The sequence below is a fragment of the Eleutherodactylus coqui genome, chromosome 10 (genome assembly GCF_035609145.1).
Source record: "Eleutherodactylus coqui strain aEleCoq1 chromosome 10, aEleCoq1.hap1, whole genome shotgun sequence".
NCBI classification, from domain to species: Eukaryota; Metazoa; Chordata; class Amphibia; order Anura; family Eleutherodactylidae; genus Eleutherodactylus; species Eleutherodactylus coqui.
Genome location: NC_089846.1, coordinates 28,788,796 through 28,807,510, shown reverse-complemented (window position 1 = coordinate 28,807,510; position 18,715 = coordinate 28,788,796). Strand labels below are relative to the sequence as shown.

General features: G+C 46.4%; 1 protein-coding gene across 2 annotated transcripts in view; it reads right to left on the bottom strand.

Moving 5' to 3' along the window:
• Positions 1-3,081: 3,081 nt before the first annotated feature.
• The window catches only part of LOC136580293 (protein bicaudal D homolog 2-like), a 46,123-nt gene continuing 30,489 nt past the window's right edge, over positions 3,082-18,715 (bottom strand). For both annotated transcript variants that reach the window (XM_066580740.1, XM_066580739.1), the window contains exons 7-9: positions 11,251-11,402; positions 8,623-8,835; positions 3,082-6,507 (exon numbers count right to left, since the gene is read on the bottom strand). In XM_066580740.1, coding sequence (XP_066436837.1) covers position 6,507; positions 8,623-8,835; positions 11,251-11,402 — 366 coding nt within the window. In that variant the 3' untranslated portion in view covers positions 3,082-6,506. The remainder of the gene's footprint in view (positions 6,508-8,622; positions 8,836-11,250; positions 11,403-18,715) is intronic.

Below are 18,715 nucleotides of genomic sequence, written 5' to 3'. Positions count from 1 at the left end.
GGGTCCCCGCGTGGATAATCCGCAGTTCAATATGCCCATTGACTATAATTGGTCATCCGCAGGTATTTAAATACGCAGCATGCTCCATTTTTCTGTGGATCCTGCAGGTACGACTTCCATTGAAGTCAATGGAAGCCGTTTGGTCCGCAGGAAAGCAGGAGATTTAAACAAACTAAAAAAGGCATGGTGAATGCGCGTGGCACGCCAGCCTGCATGCCGAGTGCAGAAGAAAGAAGATCCAGCCGAGATGGAGGAGACCCGCGCCGCATCCGGATGGGTGAGTAAATGTATTTTCTGCCTCATGTCTGCGGGCACGGCCGGAATCCGCTGCGGGATTCCACACTCAGAATCCGTGCGTGCCCGTGGGCATGAGGCCATAGGTGTCAGACGGACTGAGCTTCTTGTGTTCCAAACTCCAAGAGACCTAGTAGCGAAAGAAAGCAGAGTTATAATATTATAAGGTGTCTGCTATTTTTCCCTAGTGCCCATCAAGTTTTCTCAAGGAGTAAGTTGATTTCTGCCTCCTCGCATCCAGTCAATATACCTTATGTTTAAAATTATCCGTGATTCGAGGCCCTGCAACAAGTCGTTCACTTTTTAAGCTACGTAGATGGTGGTGTTAGCCTCCATAAAGTTTTATAATGGAATCTAATGCATAAAAACACCATTTTCATTTTTTTTTTATATATTGTATTTATTTTAGGTTTACACGTAGCGGAAATGCAGCTGATTTGTCGCGTGCAGAACTGGCTGTGGAAAATCTGCAGCATTTTATGGCAGCAGCAGCGGGGATGAGATATCTATTCTAATTGACCTGCAGCAGATTTTGGCCTGCTGTGGATTTGTAGACAGAGCCAGATGTGAAGCTAGCCCCTGTCAATGAGGAGATCTCTTCCGTCCATCCGCCTTCATTCGCTGCAAACAGGCAAAGATTGAACTTCCATATGTCAGTATTTTGCATCAGTATTTATAAGCCAAAACAAATAGTGGAACTTGAAAGAGACACAAATCTTTCCATTAGGCCCAATGTCTATTTGCGCGAACGGAATCCAGCTGTGCCCACAGATATTGGGAGAAAAAAAGGTTTTCTGACCTGTCCGGCTCCAGCGCGGACCTCCTCTGCGCCCGCCGGATTTTCTTTCTTTACGGACTTGCTGGACGCATGCGCAGTGCATTTTTTAAAAATGTCCTGCTTTCTCGCTGCAAAGCACAATGACAGCTGTGGCTGTGCCGTGGATATGACGGCTCCCCCATTGACTTCAGTCGAAGCCGTCCCGCCGGATCCGCAGACAAAATGGAGCATGCTGTGATTTCTTTCTGCATGTGCAATCCGTACGCCGGAAAACAACAAAAAAAATAAAATAAATCACATCCGCATGCTTTAAATTGCCCTGCGGATACCAATGCATCCCTATGGGCCTCTAAAACTGCAGATCTCAGGTGCAGATTTTATCATTAAAATCCGCACGTGGACATTGGGCCTTAGGCCTTAGTCAGACGGGCGTTTTTTAGCGCGATTTGCGGATCGCATGACGGATGCGCATCCGCAAATCGCGTGACCGGTGCGCGCAAGTTGCCCGAAAATCTGCTCCTAGCCGCGTTTCATTAGAAACGGGCCGGAGCTGTCCAGCGCATTGCATTCAATGGAGACGGCAATACAGCCGTCTCCATTCAAAGCAATGCGCTGCGGGCGAGCCCGGGATGAATTGTCGGTAAGGGCTTAAATATATAAGCCCTTACCTGCAATGCATCCTAAAATGTGTAAAAATTAAAAAAAATTGTATACTTACCTTCTGCCTGCAGCCGGAGCTCCGTGCGGCCGTCCTGCAGTGGGTGTGAAGAGGGTGTGAGTCAGACCTGCCCTCTGATTGGCTCAGCGCTGAGCCAATCAGAGGCATGCCTCACTCACACCCATTCATGAATGGATGCGAGTCAGACCTGCCCCTGATTGGCTCAGCGCTGAGAGGCAGCAGTCACTCACCCATTCATGAATTCATGAATGGGTGTGTGAGTGTTTTCAGCCTCTGATTGGTCAGGGCTGTGACCAATCAGAGGCAGATCATTCAGCAGGCGGGGATTTTAAAGCCCCGCCGGCTGAATAGTGCCGAGAAGCAGTTCAGGAGAACTGACAGCGGCGGCGGCTGGACTCCGGCTGCAGCGGAAAGGTGAGTATACAATTTTTTTTAATTTTAACACATTTTAGGATGAATTGCAGGGAAGGGTTTATATATTTAACCCCTTCCCGACAATTCACCCCGCGCACGCCGGCAGCCCATTGCTTTCAATGGAGCGGCTGTATTGCCGCTCCATTGAATTCAATGGGCAAACATCGTTCTTCTCTGCCACAGCTGTTACAGCTGTGGCAGAGAAGAATGATTTGTCTTCTATATGTTCTCAATGGGGTCGGCGCTGCTGCCGCCGGCCCCATTGAGCGCATATACAGAAGAGAACAGGAATCGCAGATCGCAGATAGGTGCGACCTGCGATTTTTTGTTCTATAATTTATCGGACGAGCGCATAAAAAGCGCTCATGTGTCCGATACCATTGCAAAGCAATGGTTTTAAAAAAATCGCCGGACGCATGCGCATGCGCAAATCGCGCGAAAAAACGCCCGTCTGACTGAGCCCTTATACTTTTTTGTATTTATATTCCACTCCTGACTTTGGCTTATAAATAGGGATACAAAAAACTGACCAAACTGTGAAAAAGGTGCGTTGCAGTTCCCACACAGCGGGAGATGACAGAGCCACTATGCTGGGGAAAATGCAGAAGATCGATTGCTACTAGAGATGAGCAAGCACACTCACTACGGGCAGTTACTCGAGCGAGCCTCGCTCATCTCATGGGGGGGGGAGTGAGAGAGATCTCGCTACCCCACGCCGCTCACCGTACCCCCCATCCCCGAGCACGCTCGGAGGAGAAGACAGTTACTCGAGATGAGTGAGGCTCGCTCGAGTAACTGCCCTTTTACATGGTTTTTGCCGCAGACCAGCAGCAGATCTACACCAATTCCGTTACGTATGAACGCACCCTAGAATTATCACCAAGTTACAATATCAGAATAAAAGTGACAACAGAAGTCCAAAAAATATTAATATTTTATTGAACATTTGCTTCAGTGCTAGGTGAAGATGAACAGTCAATAGTCACTAGGAATCCGACAGTCACTTACAGGTATTCTCACACCTCTTGATCCCTCTAGATTAGAGAACCAGTTAAAAAAAACAAAACAAACTTCAAAAAGTTTCTCTGTACCATTATCTACTTCAGGACACTCTGACAGATGCCTTTCAATGTGTTATTTATGGATCTCTTTCTTACAATAGCTTCGCACCTTTACAATATTTATATATGTGGAGTTCAACATGTTTGTATCATCTACGTTTTACAAGTTGATGGAACTGTAAGGCTGGGTTCACACAGGGCGGATTCCCGCCGGAAATCCCGCAGTTTGGCCGCAGCAAAAACCGCGAGATTTCCGCCTGGAGAAGCGCCGTGGAAAAAGCCACAGCGGCTTTGAAGCGGCCCGGCCGCTCGCTTTTCCGTTGCGGACGGCGCTCCCATAGAGGAGAGCGCGGCCGCGACGAAAGTAAACAATAAACAGACATGCTGGACTTACCGCAGCGGATTGGCCGTCCCGTGTGGACGAGATTTCTGAGAAATCTCATCCACATGGCTGGCTAATCCCGAGATTAGCGGCCGTGGACGGATTCGCCGCGGCTGAATTCTGCACGGAAAAACCGCGGCAAATCCGCCCTGTGTGAACCCAGCCTAGGGGAAGACTGAACGTAGATTATTACACCCGGCCAAGCAAAAGGTTCCCATATAACTATAGCACTTTAAAGGGGTTGTACAAGGATCACAAGTTATCCCTTATCCACAAGATAAGGGATAACTTGCTGACTGGTGGGGGTCTCACCGCTGAGGCCACTGCCAGTGTTAAGAGTCGGGGGCCTCGTGTCCCTCTCTGCCTGTCAGGGCGGTGTTGTTTCTTCCTCCGTAGTGGCATCAGAATGACTGGAGCTCTGGCTGAGCATACATGGTCACCGCACTCCATTCATTTCAGTGGAGCTGACGGAAATACCCAACAGCTTGGCACTCGGCTATTTTCGCAATTCCACTACGTGAATAGGGCGTCAGTGTGCTTGGGCAACCGGCTCTGCGTTCTGTCTCCTCCTCACTGCAGGGGGAGAAATATGCCCATAGTGAGGAGGACGGGGAACAAGGGAACCCTGTTCTCAGGATCGGTGTAAGTCTCAGATTCCTGCACATTGCATGTCCTATTTTCCATGAAAACAGAACAGAATAGGACATGCAGTGGTTTTTTTGCACATGGCATATTGGTCTGTGTGAAAGATGGTTCAGCTCAATAGCCTCGTAGACTATTATGGGGCCATGTGCTGTCCATGGAATGCACGAATAGCAAAACGCCTGAAATTACGGCCGTGTGATCGGGCCCTAAGACTGAGAGCACCCTAAGAACCCAGCCGAGTACCGTCACAGCTCGGACAGGCTCAACAGTCTATAGCCCATTTTCAACTTGTGGGCAGAGACCGCGCTGAGCTGGGCGCTTCTGCTACTTCATATTCTAGCAATCAGTGGAGGTCTCAGCACCTGAACCTCCAACGATTAAAACTTTTGACTTGTCAAAAGTTTTTTGAAACGGCTGCTACACTTTAAAAGGTGATGTCCAAATAAAAAAATAAAATAAAAAATAAATCAATTTTCAAATATCTTTGGTGAATTCTGAGGGGGATCCCTTGTTTAGGACCCGGACCGATCCTGTCAGTGTATGATACAACGTATGACTGATGGCCACTGTGTAATGCTTTATTATCGCTTACTTGATTTCACCGAGTACCTGCTGCAGATCCCCTACAGGTTACAGCTGATCACTAAGGCCAGATTCACACGAGCTTTTTTGTGCGTGCATCGGCGTATTTTACTGTACGTTTTCTTTGCGCACGTGCATTTGCGCACAGCAAACAACTACGCACCGACTGAAATGGCTATTTAGTCTAATGGATTCTAGAAGTGTCCTTTTTCCTGAGCATTACGCAGTGTTTCACGCATCTCCTAGCGTATTTTGCGCTCATTTGCACATTCCCACTGACTTTAATGGGGACGTTTGCTGTGCAAATGCGCAGGAAAATAGAGGATGTGAACAAACCCATTGATATCAGTGGATTCTATTCTAAACCTAGCCTGATATCTCGCTCAATAATGTGAGTTTTACCCGTGGATGAAAGACATTTTTACTGCGAAAACTTCTCTGAAATTCCGATCCTCTGACACGTTTCGCGTGTCGGAGGATCGACAAGTGTTTCCTATTGATTTCAATGGGAAGCATCATATCGCACGGCATGTGCTTGACTGTCCCATTGAAAACAATGGGCAAGGCGTTCCGATGGACGCGAATAAAATAGGACATGCAGCGATTTTTAACATCGCAGCATCGCTGTGGGGGAAAACATCGCTCATGTGTGGAGTTCATATTTGCGCAGGTTTTGTGCGTCTCGCAGCACACAAATCGTCGTGTGAATGTAGCCTTAAGGAGAGTCAGATTTTAGTTACATCATTAGGGAACTGCTCCCCGCTGGCCCCCGCCGCCCCCTGCATGCTGCTCGGCGAGTACACAGTTACTCGAGTAGCAGGCTTAAACGAGCACGCTCGCTCATCTCTACTCATAACACATCTGCCTGATACACTAAAGTGGCTCCATACAGCAGAGTTTTGACCTCATCAGTCTATATAGGTCATTACTAGAGATGAGCGAGCATACTCGCTAAGGGCAATTGCTCGAGCGAGCATTGCCCTTAGTGAGTACCTGCCCGCTCAAGAGACAAGGTTCAGGTGCTGGCCCGGGGGAGCGGTGAGTTGCGGCAGTCAGCAGGGGGAAGAGAGGGAGAGAGAGATCTCCGCTCCGTTCCGCCCCACTCTCCCCAGCAGCTCCGTGCCCGCTGCCGGCACCCGAACCTTGTCTCTCGAGCGGGCAGGTACTCGCTAAGGGCAATGCTCGCTCATCACTAGTCATTACATCTCTGAATGCCCCCAGAACAGTTTGCTCAGCGATTCCGTCTCCACATGTGTAAACCTTTTCTTCTAGAGGAAAAATGACACATCCGGATTCCAGTATTATAAAAACCACAAAACCGACCACATGATAAAATGACACGGATCGTGTTAGTGACGTTTAACTATGTAAGGCACTTTTCAAAATAAAAACTTTATATACAGATTTTTTCTTAAACTAATAATATTTCAAGTTAAAAAAAAAAATTACATCTTTGTCTCCAGAAGCAAGTTTTCTGCTAGCAGATCAAAACCCTAGAAATTAGTAGGAGGCATCAGAATCACAAGCAGGAAGCGGGTGCAGCTCGTTACTGATGTGCCTGACTTCTTCAAAGTCCTTTCCGTGGGAATGTCTTCATGGTTGGTGGTCACAGGCAGAGAGGCGTAGAGGCAGGAGGATCCTTAGACTGGACGAATGGAGGAAATGAGACCTTCTGTGGAGAAAAAAAAAAAAGCCATTGTCCCATTAGAGTCATGTAGTGGTGGGAATGAACATAACGTAGCTTAACATATTAAAGGGGTTCTACATATTGAGGTAAGTAATGCTACTAGATGACCATGATGGAGTCCATGCAGGATTTAAAGGGGATGTGCTATTAGAATGTCCATATGCTGTCAGCGCATACTAACGCCAGAGGGGAGACTTTGCTCTGGGCTCCTCCACCATATTAATCAGAGCAGATGGCTGCTGCCAAGAGTGGCTCCTAGTCTGGATAACAAGACACAACCATGTATTACACGCTCCTCCATTCATTCTAATGGGCACAGCTACAATTCCAGAGTAGAGGTATGTGGCCTGCTGATGTTTGTCTCAGCCATATCTTCTGATAGTCAAGCTTTTCCAATGCAGAGCAATAAGCTCATTATCAATGGGTCCTCAGCTAGAAAAGGGGTCGACCAGAAAGGACTAGCCCTTTAACCCCTCAAGGACACGGCCTATTTTGGCGCTCAGGACGCAAAGATTTTTGTGGGATTTTCATCTCTACTTTTCAAAAGCCGTAACTTTATTTTTCTGTCGACGTGGCTTGTTTTTTTGCGTAACGAACTGTAGTTTTTATTGGTGCCATTTTTGGGTACATAGACTATATTGTAAAACTTTTAATAATTCTTTATGATCGCAGGGAGAGAAAACGCATCAATTCTGCCATTGTTTTTTTTTTTTTATACAGGCATTAATTGTGCAGCATAAAATGACAATATATTTTTTCTGCGGGCCGGCACGATTATAACGATAACATTTTTTTAAAAAGATTTTTCCATTTTTCCGCAATAAAAACCCCTTTTTTTTAAAAATCATTTGTTTTTCTAAATCGCTGCATTCAAAGTCCTATAACTTTTTTTTATTTTTCCGTGGACGGATCTCTATGAGGGCTTGTTTTTTGCGTAACAAGCTGTAGTTTTTATGGGTACCATTTTATGGTACATATGACTTTTTTGATAACATATTGCTTTTTTGGGAGGTAAAATGAAAAATAATAAGCATTTTGCCTGTTTTTTAGTTTTTTTTTATGTTGTGCAGTACTTTGTACTTTTTTTTTTTTTACATAGCCGCGGGGAACGCAATTCAAATTCGCCCATGGACAGACAGCCTTGAAGAGAATCTTTCATCCAGAAACCTCTCTCAACTACTGTAATCAGTAAGTGGCTTAAAGGAGTATTCCTATCTCCAATGTTTATGGCATATCCACAAGATATGCCATAAAAGTCAGATAGGTGCAAGTCCCTGAAGTAAGAACTGCACCTATCTTCTGTTCTGGCCCTCACTGCCCCCACCCAGACTAGCTGTACAAGGCGGCCAGGATTACAGAAACAGTTGAGCGAACTTTGCTACGCTGTTTCTGTAACCCCCATAGAAGTCAATGGGCACTACCCAAACTGTGTAGCACAGCAGCCTATGTGGTTTCCGTAACTCCCAAGGACTTACGAATACATCATGTCCTTTCCAATATATTATGTGAGTTTAGAAGTCCTTTTTATGTATTAGCAAGCAGCGCATGGCCTGTTTGCAGGCTTACAGTAAGGAAAAGAAAAAAAGTTGCAAATTAAGAATAATTTTTTAAGCTATTTACGTATTACAGTAGTTTAGGACCTGTTTCGGAGGAGACAGACCCACAGCTGGAGCAAGGTTCCCTCTATGTAGAGTGACAGGAGGTGAACTGCACCCCAATATCCTGAAGATATTGATACCATCAAGTGATACAAGTCAGGAGTATAAAACTATTAACCCTTTGCAATCCGATTTTGCATTCAGGGTTTCCTAGGGGGCTTTCTCTTTCTGCTGTTATACAATGGCGCCATCTGCTGGCTAGAGCCAGTACTGTGGTATGTGACATTCTGGAGAGGCCCCCGACAACAGAGCGGCCAGTAATAGAATACCATGCCGGACGTCTTCCGACATCGGAGCTCTACAGCCTTAAATCATAATGTCTTTTGACATCAGACAGTGGATTGGAAAGGGTTAATATCTAAAGTGATACATATTCATCACCGAGTGACTGTAGGACAAACAGAAGCTCACATTCAGTCAGTCAGTCAATGTCATTACGCACCAGTTCACTTTTGATTTTGAAGATCGTGTTTTCATCTTTGAACGACCCGACTTCGAGGTATCTTGAGCCGCTTCTCGCCCCTCCAACCGTTGAGTGAGGGCTAATTTTTGTTGGATCGCCATCCTCAGCAAGGCATTCAATGTCTTCTTCTCATCCTCGGCTATTACAAGCTGGCGCTGCATGTCCTCTAACTGGTTAACATACTGGTCACATCTAAAGACAGAGTCACAATGTTAGTACCAGCTAATAGCAATGGTTGTAATTTACTGCTATGGGGGTGTATTTACACAAACTATTTTCCTGTGCGATGGTGCTATGGACGACCTGGCACAGGAAAATAACCCCTTTATTACAATGGGTTCATTTTAGAGATATGCGAGTATACTTGTTTTGAGTAATTACTCGATCGAGCACCGCGATTTTCGAGTACATCTGTACTCGGGTGAAAAGATTCGGGGGGCGAGGGGAGGCGTGGCGGATCGGGTGGTTGTAGCGGGGAACAGGGGGGAGCCCTCTCCCTCTCCCCCCCCACTCCCCGCTGCAACCCCCCACTCACCCACGGCGCCCCCCGAATCTTTTCACCCGAGTACGGAAGTACTCGAAAATCGCGGTACTCGGGCGAAAAAGGGGCGTGGCCGAGTAGGCTTGCTCATCTCTAGTCAATTTACATATTTTAACGCTTTTTCGCTTGCACCAATAGTGCAACGGCAAAAAAAAAAATTTGCATCATGTCCTATTTTTGGGCAAATACATTCCAGAATCGCGCATTATTTCCTATGGGAGCGAAAAAGACAAAAACGTATTGCACTCACGTGTAAATGCGATTTTCTAATTTTACTATTGAACAATATGCACGTTTTACGTATGTCTTGCAAAACGCATCGCAAAAAAATTGCAGGTTTATAAATGCAATATTGGTCCAAGTTTCTCAGATCAATATCGCCCTTGCCTGTGTGAAAACGGCTTTACACCATTATAGCAAACAGGGGAAGCAGATCCCAGAGCTCGTGTATGCCACGCGTCTATTGTAGGTCAGAAGGGGGAAAGTTTCACCTTAGGGGGAGCATCTACCGGTAGTAGGTGCGAGGAGGCTTATAAGGTCATGCATGCTCCTCTGGGAAATTTATGCAAGTGTAAGGGTAGAAAAATGTTTCTACAGCGCCACCTATTGTAAGGCAGCATTCCTGCAAGTATATGCAGACTTTTTAAACAGCCTTGTAACAATGACTGGGAATATAAGTCAAACCCTGTGTCTTCTCTAGAAGGAAAAGATAACCATGTACAGACAGAATGTTTTGGGGGTTTTGACCCTCGTTAGTATGCAGTAGGTTGCTGACTGGCTGGGTGGGTGAGACGTGGGTCAAAAGGGGTAAAGTTTCTTCTTTGGAGATCACCTAGTACGTGTGAGGAGACTTAGGCCATGCGTGCTTGGAATCAGTCGGTCTGACAGTGACTTGCAGAAATGCTGCCTTCTAATAGGTGGCGCTGTGGAGGCGTTGTTCCAGCTATTCTAAGTGGTACTTTAGTAAAAGCACTAAATTGTGAATACTCAAGAAAAGGACATTGCACTATAGGGATTTTGGAATCCTTGAGGGGGCGGACAGATGAGATGTTTAGAAGTCTGTGTATGTCCATACCAAGAAAAAGACCAATGTTGCCTTATCAAATACAGTGTGTCCCAGAAGTCATGGTGGAGTATAAAATGATTATGTTGTGGGAATGAAACTTGACAAGCACACGAAAGGCAGAGTCTCCGATCTTGTGTTCCAGCAGCCATGGTGGGGTTTCAAATGATGAAATGTTATTCCATATAACCTGGAACATATTATTGAATTAAAGAACAACTCAAATAGATTTTCCCATGTTTATCGCAGTCCTATGTGGGTTCCAATGGCAGCTCTGCCAACATATAAGCCGTATTCCACTTCCTGACAAACTAAAGAACTTCTCCGATTCTCTGTTTCAAGTGTTGCATCTTTTTGAATACAAAAACCATTTACAGATTGCTTCACCCCCAGAAATAGAAGTCCAGATAGGTCCGGTCTAGAGAACATGCGGGGGGAATGGAGAGGGTTAGGGCATTACTTCCATCCGCTCCTACTGATCTAGTGCCATAGAAAGATCCACTGTTCACCAAGGCTGGTTCACTTGTGCACTAAGCTGATTTCTGCAGGAGGCAGACAGCTCCATTCTTACTGCAGTGGCCAGGCTCTGTATTGCGTGTCAAGTTCCCATTGAACTGGATGAGAGCTTGGCCTGCAATACCAAATCTGGCCACTACAGTAAAAACAGAGCCATCTGCTTCCTGCAGAAATCAGCTTAGTGCATGAGAACACCAGCCCAGAGAACAGCTGACTGGATGGGCTTCCCAGGTGACGAACCGGGTCTATTATAGGCGATCTGTTCTGAAGATAGGCCATCCATAGTTTACAACTGGACAACCCTTTTAATGCCAACAATGTAATTATATGAAACTCCACCATGATTTTTGGGACACACTGTATGTTGGGTAAAAAGCTCAGTATTTTATAGCTCTGGTTAACTTTGCATAAATAGATATTCTACAAATATTCTAAAATGTTCCCATGAGAAAATAAAACCCTTGGCAAACAAACACTGATACAGTACCTGCTTGCAAACACAGAGCGCATTGACGAAAAAGTAGCAGCGTCTTCCTTTAGGGCTTTTAACTCGTGTCTCAGCTTCACCATGGTCTCCGATACAAGCGCCTTCTCGTTGTCATACTTGCTCTTCAGGTTTGACATGGCCACCTCAGCTGTCTAAACAAAAGTCAAGTCAAAATTAGAGGGGAACGTCAATGGCGGGCACAAGATATACAGATCAACGAAATATATTCATATTATTGGTTGGTACAAGTCTTCGGGTTTTAGGCTATTAGCCAATGAGATAAATGTTCCTTATGGTCCTCCATCTAGACTGTGTGTTAAGGCGAGCTACATACAAGCAGGCTTGATTGGCTTATGTAGCTTTGACAGATGCTGAAACGTGAGCTTACACACGTGGCGATATTTGGGCCTGAAATCGGACTTCATATGGCAGTATGACCATCAGAAGGGCTCCCACCTCGCTTCACGCGGGCAGTACAGCTAAAAGTGGGTGCAAGGAACTGATTGGATCTAGTTATTTATTGGGTTTAGGCTCTGACCATGTTAACCTTGATTTTTGACTAAGATTGAGGGAAGACTTATTAAAACTAGGGCAAATGAAGAGTAGAGAAGAAGCCCAAAGCAACTGGTCCGGTTAGGTCTTCCATTTACCCCAGCGGCTCAGAGAGCTGGAATCTGGTTGGTGGCAGCTGCACTAGTTTTCATTGGTACAGTAATTTTTGACTATTAAAGATTCTCCTTTATGTATAGGAGCAGTAAACCGGGGCAACATCCAACATAAGAGCCACTTACTACACATTTGAACAAACTGATTGAAATTAATTATGCTGCACAAGATGCTCATGTAAATAAGGCCTAAAGGCCCTTTTACACACACAAAGATGATCGCTTAAAAGATGGCTTTTGAGCGATCATTTTGCATAAACTACTAATTGGTACTAATGCCTATTAGTACCAATTAGTAGTGTGTGAGCCGTCGGGAGCTGTATTCAGAGAACAGCGCGTGTTCTCTGAATACATTCACTTTGTTCTGCCACGGGGCTGACAGCTGAGACAATGTAATCAGTACTCCCCGGGCAGAACACAGCATGTGGTCCGTCTTATCAGCTGTTCTGCCGCACGATGGATTTCATGCGAACTGAAAATAATCATTCGGCAGAAAAGTGAAAGATGAGCACATTTACACACAACGATTATCGCTCAAAAGATAGCTTTTGAGCGATTATCGTGTGTAAAAGGGCCTTAAGTCACTCATAGGAGATGACCAGGGTCTGCTGCTGGGGTTCCCTGTTGCGCAGCTCTCTCCTATTCCCTGCAGTATCAGACCAGGACGCTGTGTTACAGAGAGAGTTTTGACAATTCCAGCCTTCCTTGGCAGCTTGTCAATAGCTGATCAGCGCAGGTCCCAAGTGGCAGACTTGTGGCAATTTGTTCTTGAGGATAGAGCAGTCGTTTTGACCCAGGATAACCCCTTCACCAGTCCGTAACAACTTGAGTCATAGTGAGACAGCCTTTGGCAGCATCTCATCTGCCCCTAAGCTAACACTTCATGGAAGGACCTGCTGACAGATTCTCATTAAAAGGTTTTCCACCTGTCCTTCAATACTGAAGCCACATCCCCTCATTCATCCGTCCTCCAGATTCTGGACTGCATTGTCTGTAGGATGGCTACAGATAGAGGTGAGTATGAGCAACATGTCATCATTCCTCACCTATTGTTCAGCATGCTAAACCCAATCATGTAGGAGCCGCAGGGATGGAAGATGTACTGTGAAGCAGATGTTTTGGACACATGTTCCTCCATCTGCAGCCACTCCAAGGACTGGCGCAACATCCAGACCCGGCCGAAGAATGACCGAATAAGGGAGCAGAACTTCAACAACAAATGTGAAACGACAAGACCGACCATTATTACTTTGTGCAAAATAAGCTTATTGTAATTTATTTATTTTGTTTGTTATAAACCGGGCAACCCCTGTACAGCGTGGTCACACGTTGCAGAAAACCGCAGGCTAGAGTTAGTGTGAAGGCGCCCTAACAGCTGCAGCGGGAGATCACAATCTGCTTCCTATGCTTTCAAAGGTGCCAGCGCTGCCGCCGGCGGTCCCACTAAAAACAAGGTGAAACCCCTGGATGAAAGAATTCCCTGTCACTGCTGCAGCAAGGGATCGCGAACGTCTTACATTGCTTTCAATGGGACCGGCCCTGCTGCTCCCCTATTGAAAACAATGGGAAGAAGGGAACCCCCACAGTGAAGTGAGGCTGTTTTCCCATGAAAACATCGCTCATCCGGGGTTTTTAGAAGGTTTGCAAGAGCAATATCAGGTCATGAATCACAACCAGATCTCGCTCTCGCCAGTGTGCAGGGGCCCGTACAGCAGAAAATCCACCATTTTTTCCCACCCTCTACGTGAACAGGATTTAATCGTAATCATCTCCGCACTGTGTGAACGCACCCTTATACAGCTTAACCCTCGTAATGAGAAGTTCTGCAGATTTCTAGTATATGTTGTGTGAGCTCCTACAGGCTGAAAATCTGATACTGTTGCATCCAAGTCTTGGCATAAAGCTACATTTTCCCATTGAAGACAATGGAATCTGTGACGGAGGAAGTGTATGAACAGAGCGTTACCAGAGTAGATACAATGTAGCAACCTACCCCAGAGACCGGGGAGATTAGATACAATTGTATCCAGTCTGTGGCTGGCTGTACATGAGAACTGCTGGTTTAAAAGGCATTTGAAAATGCTGAAATCTAGAAGGTTCACCTAACTAGCTGCAGCCTGTACCCTTCATGGGCCAAGCTGGACCCTCTTCATCTCATGCATGCAGCCGCTGCTCTGCCCTTGTGTTTACATGCATCACTTACACAGTAAGCACAGCAGTAGTCCATAGCCTACAACTCCCAGCATGCATCGCGCTAGTCACCTGGCCAGCACTGTAGCTCCACCCCCAGCTCATGGGTCCTACAACTTACTAGCCCAACCTCCCTCTCACTCAGAGGACGAGAGAACGCTGCTGCAACTGGCAGATGCGACAGTCTGGCATTCTGAACTGCACATTAGCAATATAGCATCGTGCTTCCACCCCTGTCCTCCCATAATGCACTGCTCACAGGATGGTAGCAGCTAGGGGCAGGGGAGGCAGAGATATTTTCGGTACATGCTGAGGGAGTAATTGTCCCTGCCTCGTAACTTGGTATAGCCGCCGACTAAATGTCCAAGCAGATCCACCCTTGGGTAAAGGGCATGTAGCTATTGGCGAAGCTTCTGATGAGCTACATGTCATTAAATTAGCCAATACAAAGCTTATGGCTAGTGATCTTGACCTTCTCAGGAGTGCGAATTCACAACAAAAGCCCAAAGGTTAATTTCACAGCCTTTTGTAAAAACACCACTTTTTGGCGTTTTGAAGCAGTGCTTGTATCCAGAAACTTCAGATTTTTTAATTTATTTTTTACACTTTTTATTTTGAAGGTAGCATAAAGATGTGTGCAGAAGCGGTCGTTACCATCTCCTCTAGAACTATTCTAGAAAAACGGCATATGCTTTGCTCCAGCACTGCATGGAATGAAGACCGTTACTAACTTTCCCATCTGAATCCAGACTAATAGCGCTGATAAAATTCACTAAAACGAGTGTTGATCGCAGTAGTGGAGATGAATATTAAAATAATCACCATGTAAGTCTGGGTTCACATAGAGCGGAAGGCTTGTGGAGTGTCCGCAGGGGGACCGCATGGAAATTCCCACAAGATTTCTGCAGCTGAAGTCCTGAGGGCTCATGTCCACGGGCAAAATACGAATTAAAATCCGCAGTGGATCCGCACCCCATAGGGATGCATTAACCACCCGCGGGGTAGATAAATACCCGCGGATCGTCAATAAAAGGGATTTAAAAAAAAAAAAAGGAGCATGAAAAAATCTGGACCATGCTCCATTTTCATGCGGGTCTCCCGTGGGCTTCTATTGAAGCCTATGGAAGCCGTCCGGATCCGCGGGAGACAAAAATCGGAATTTACTCACCCGCTCCGTTTCTTCTCTTCGCTGCGGCGCCATCTTCTCTCCGTCGCGGCCGGATCTTTTTTCTTCGGGACGGCGCATGCGCGGGGCACGTCACCGACGTCATCCTGCGCATCCGCCGAGCCGAAGAAAAAAGATCCGGCCGTGACGGAGAGAAGATGACGCCGCGGCGAAGAGAAGAAACGGAGCGGGTGGGAGGTGAGTTTATTCTTATTTTCAGCGCTCATGTCCGCGGGGCAGGAGGGACCCGCTGCAGATTCTCCATGGAGAATCCGGAGCGGGCATGATTTTCCCCGTGGACATGAGGCCTGAGTCATGTGGCGCGGGTTTTGAAAGTCATTAAGACCTCATGTCCAAGGGCAAAAGAAGAATTAAAATCCGCAGCAGATTTTAACTCTTCTCCTGCACGCGGATCCGCACCCCATAGGGATGCATTGACCACCCGCGGGTAGATAAATACCCGCGGATGGTCAATAAAAGTGATTTTAAAAAAAAGAAAAAAAAAAAAAGAGCATGAAAAAATCTGGACCATGCTCCATTTTCGTGCGGGTCTCCCACGGGGACGGCTCCTGCGGGCTTCTATTGAAGCCTATGGAAGCCGTCCGGATCCGCGGGAGACAAAAATCAGATTTTACTCACCGGCTCCGTTTCTTCTCTTCGCCGCGGCGCCATCTTCTCTCAGTCGCGGCCGGATCATTTTGCTTCGGACCGGCGCATGCGCGGGGCACGTCACCGACGTCATCCTGCGCATCCGCCGGGCCGAAGAAAGAAGATCCGGCTGCGACGCAGAGAAGATGACGCGGCAGCGAAGTAAGGATCCGGAGCGTGCGGGAGGTGAGTTAATTCTGATTTATTCTTATTTTCAGCGCTCATGTCCGCGGGGCAGGAGGGACCCGCTACGGATTCTCCATGGAGAATCCGTAGCGGGCCTGATTTTCCCCGTGGACATGAGGCTTAATAGTCAAAACTGTAAAGCCAAATATTTGCAAAGTGTTTTTATTCAACAAAAAGTTGAATACAAATTGAATTAGTCTAATTTTTTTGTTCTGGAAAACCCCTTGAAAAGGGCTTAAAATGAGACATTCAATACTTCTCTACCCCAGCAGCTCCGATGCCCGCTACACAGAAGCGGCAGACGGTCAGATGCTGTTCATTGTGCGTGTGATGGCTCAACCACTCAGGCTTAAAGGGGTTGTCCCGCGGCAGCAAGTGGGTCTATACACTTCTGTATGGCCATATTAATGCACTTTGTAATGTACATTGTGCATTAATTATGAGCCATACAGAAGTTATCAAAAGTTTTATACTTACCTGCTCCGTTGCTAGCGTCCTCGTCTCCATGGTGCCGACTAATTTTCGACCTCCGATGGCCAAATTAGCCGCGCTTGCGCAGTTCGGGTCTTCTGCCGTCTTCAATGGGGCCGCTCGTGCAGAATGCCGGCTCCGTGTAGCTCCGCCCCGTCACGTGCCGATTCCAGCCAATCAGGAGGCTGGAATCGGCAATGGACCGCACAGAAGAGCTGCGGTCCACGGAGAGACAGGATCCCGGCGGCCATCTTCAGCAGGTGAGTATGAAGACGCCGGACCGCCGGGATTCGGGTAAGTACTACCCGGTGTGTTTTTTTAACCCCTGCATCGGGGTTGTCTCGCGCCGAACGGGGGGGGGGGGGGGGGGGGGGGTGTTTAAAAAAAAAAAAAAACCCGTTTCGGCGCGGGACAACCCCTTTAAGCGGGGATTCTTCTATGACCGCTGAAGCCCCTCAGTGGCAGCGCTGTCACATACACCATGAAAGTAACATGCCTGCAGTATCTTCTAGGTTCCATGCAGTGGGCACTGGGGCTGCAGCGCTGGGCATGGAATTGCCGAGATAGGAGAGCATTGAATTTTTCATTTTAAGCCCTTAATTTTTAAATTTCCCGAAAAACCTCTTTAAAAAGGAGGATTTCCAAGTCCAGTATAACAAATGAAGAGCGAGATAGGTTTCTTTCTTTGATGTTAGAACAAGCTTTAGTTAGGTGGAACTATTGCGGGATAAGACATAGTTGACTGGCACGAATCTGCCACCTGGCCAATTGCTGTGCTTCAAAGCGTTTTGCCAAAAACACACCGCTCCATGCACACGGTGATTGTCAGTATGGTATAGCAGGTACACATCTGCTCTGTACATGGAAACCCTGGCCTTGCTGATCAGCTATTGAGGACCTACCCAGGTCTCCCTCATACAGGAATTGCAGCAAGCGCCATGATTTTAAATCACAGCACTTTGCAGCGTTTTACTTTCATTTTCACCCACAGCGTGCTGACCTTTAGCACTCATTGAGGAGAGGCACTAAATGCTCAAAAATAGGACAGCGCTCAAAAGTCACGGCGCTGAAAAGCGCTGCGATCGAGTGGCCGTCTGGGTGGTCCCATTGAAAACTGAGCATTATACCGCCATTAGTTTGGTGCTCAAAGCGCTGCAGTAAAAACGGTCTGGCATGAGGCTAGCTCATTAAAAAGTTCAACTTTGGAAAATCCCTTTAAAAAGGTGCGCTCACATTTCGCCGTTTTTGCTGCGGATTTTGTTGCAAATCTCAGGCAGATTTCACTTTTTCAATTGAGTTCAAATTGAACAGGTGAAATCTGCAACAGACCAGCGAAGTGTGAACCCACAACAGTGGAATATCTGCAGCAGGCATTGCAATGCAGATCCTGCCCCCAAACCAGCATTATTTGGTGTGGATTTTGAAGAACTGTCACGTATTCCTGTGTGGAGTTCCCCCTCTCATTGAGAGGTAAATTCCACAATTGAAACTGATAAAATTACCATGCTGCAGAACTGAATTCCACACGGGTTTTGTGCGGGTTATTTCCACAGCTTTCGGACAAGATTCTTAAAACCTCATCTACTTTGCTGCTACTGTAAATGCTACAGAATGTCTGTGAGAAGGGTCCACATGGAAATTCCGTGGCAAATCTACTTTGTTTGGACCCCCTTAAAGGGTTTTCTGGGATAAGAAAAATGAATCTACCCCATGCCAGGAAGACCACCAGTGGGTCTGAGCTGCATTACCAAACACAGCCTATAGTATAGAGGCACCTCTTCTGAATGGGAGGTCAGGCACACATCATTTTTACCAATTCTGCATAACCCTTTAATGAACACTGCCCACAGCAAGACCGTATGAATTTAGGGTGGAGTTCTAGAACAGATAGAATCTATACATGTACCTTGTTCATACACAAACTGGGAGAACATTTAGTAAGTTAGTAGTCCATGTACATAGCAATCCCCATCATCTATTCTAGGGAAACGAATACTAAAAAGGTCTACCTGATTTTAGTTGCTAGTATTACAAAAAAAAAAAAAATAGGCACGTTTGCTTTCTGGCTCTTAATATTTGGGTGGTGCTGGCCCAAGTTATGCAGGTCTTAAGAACTCCTCTAAAAGTGGTGTTCCCCGTG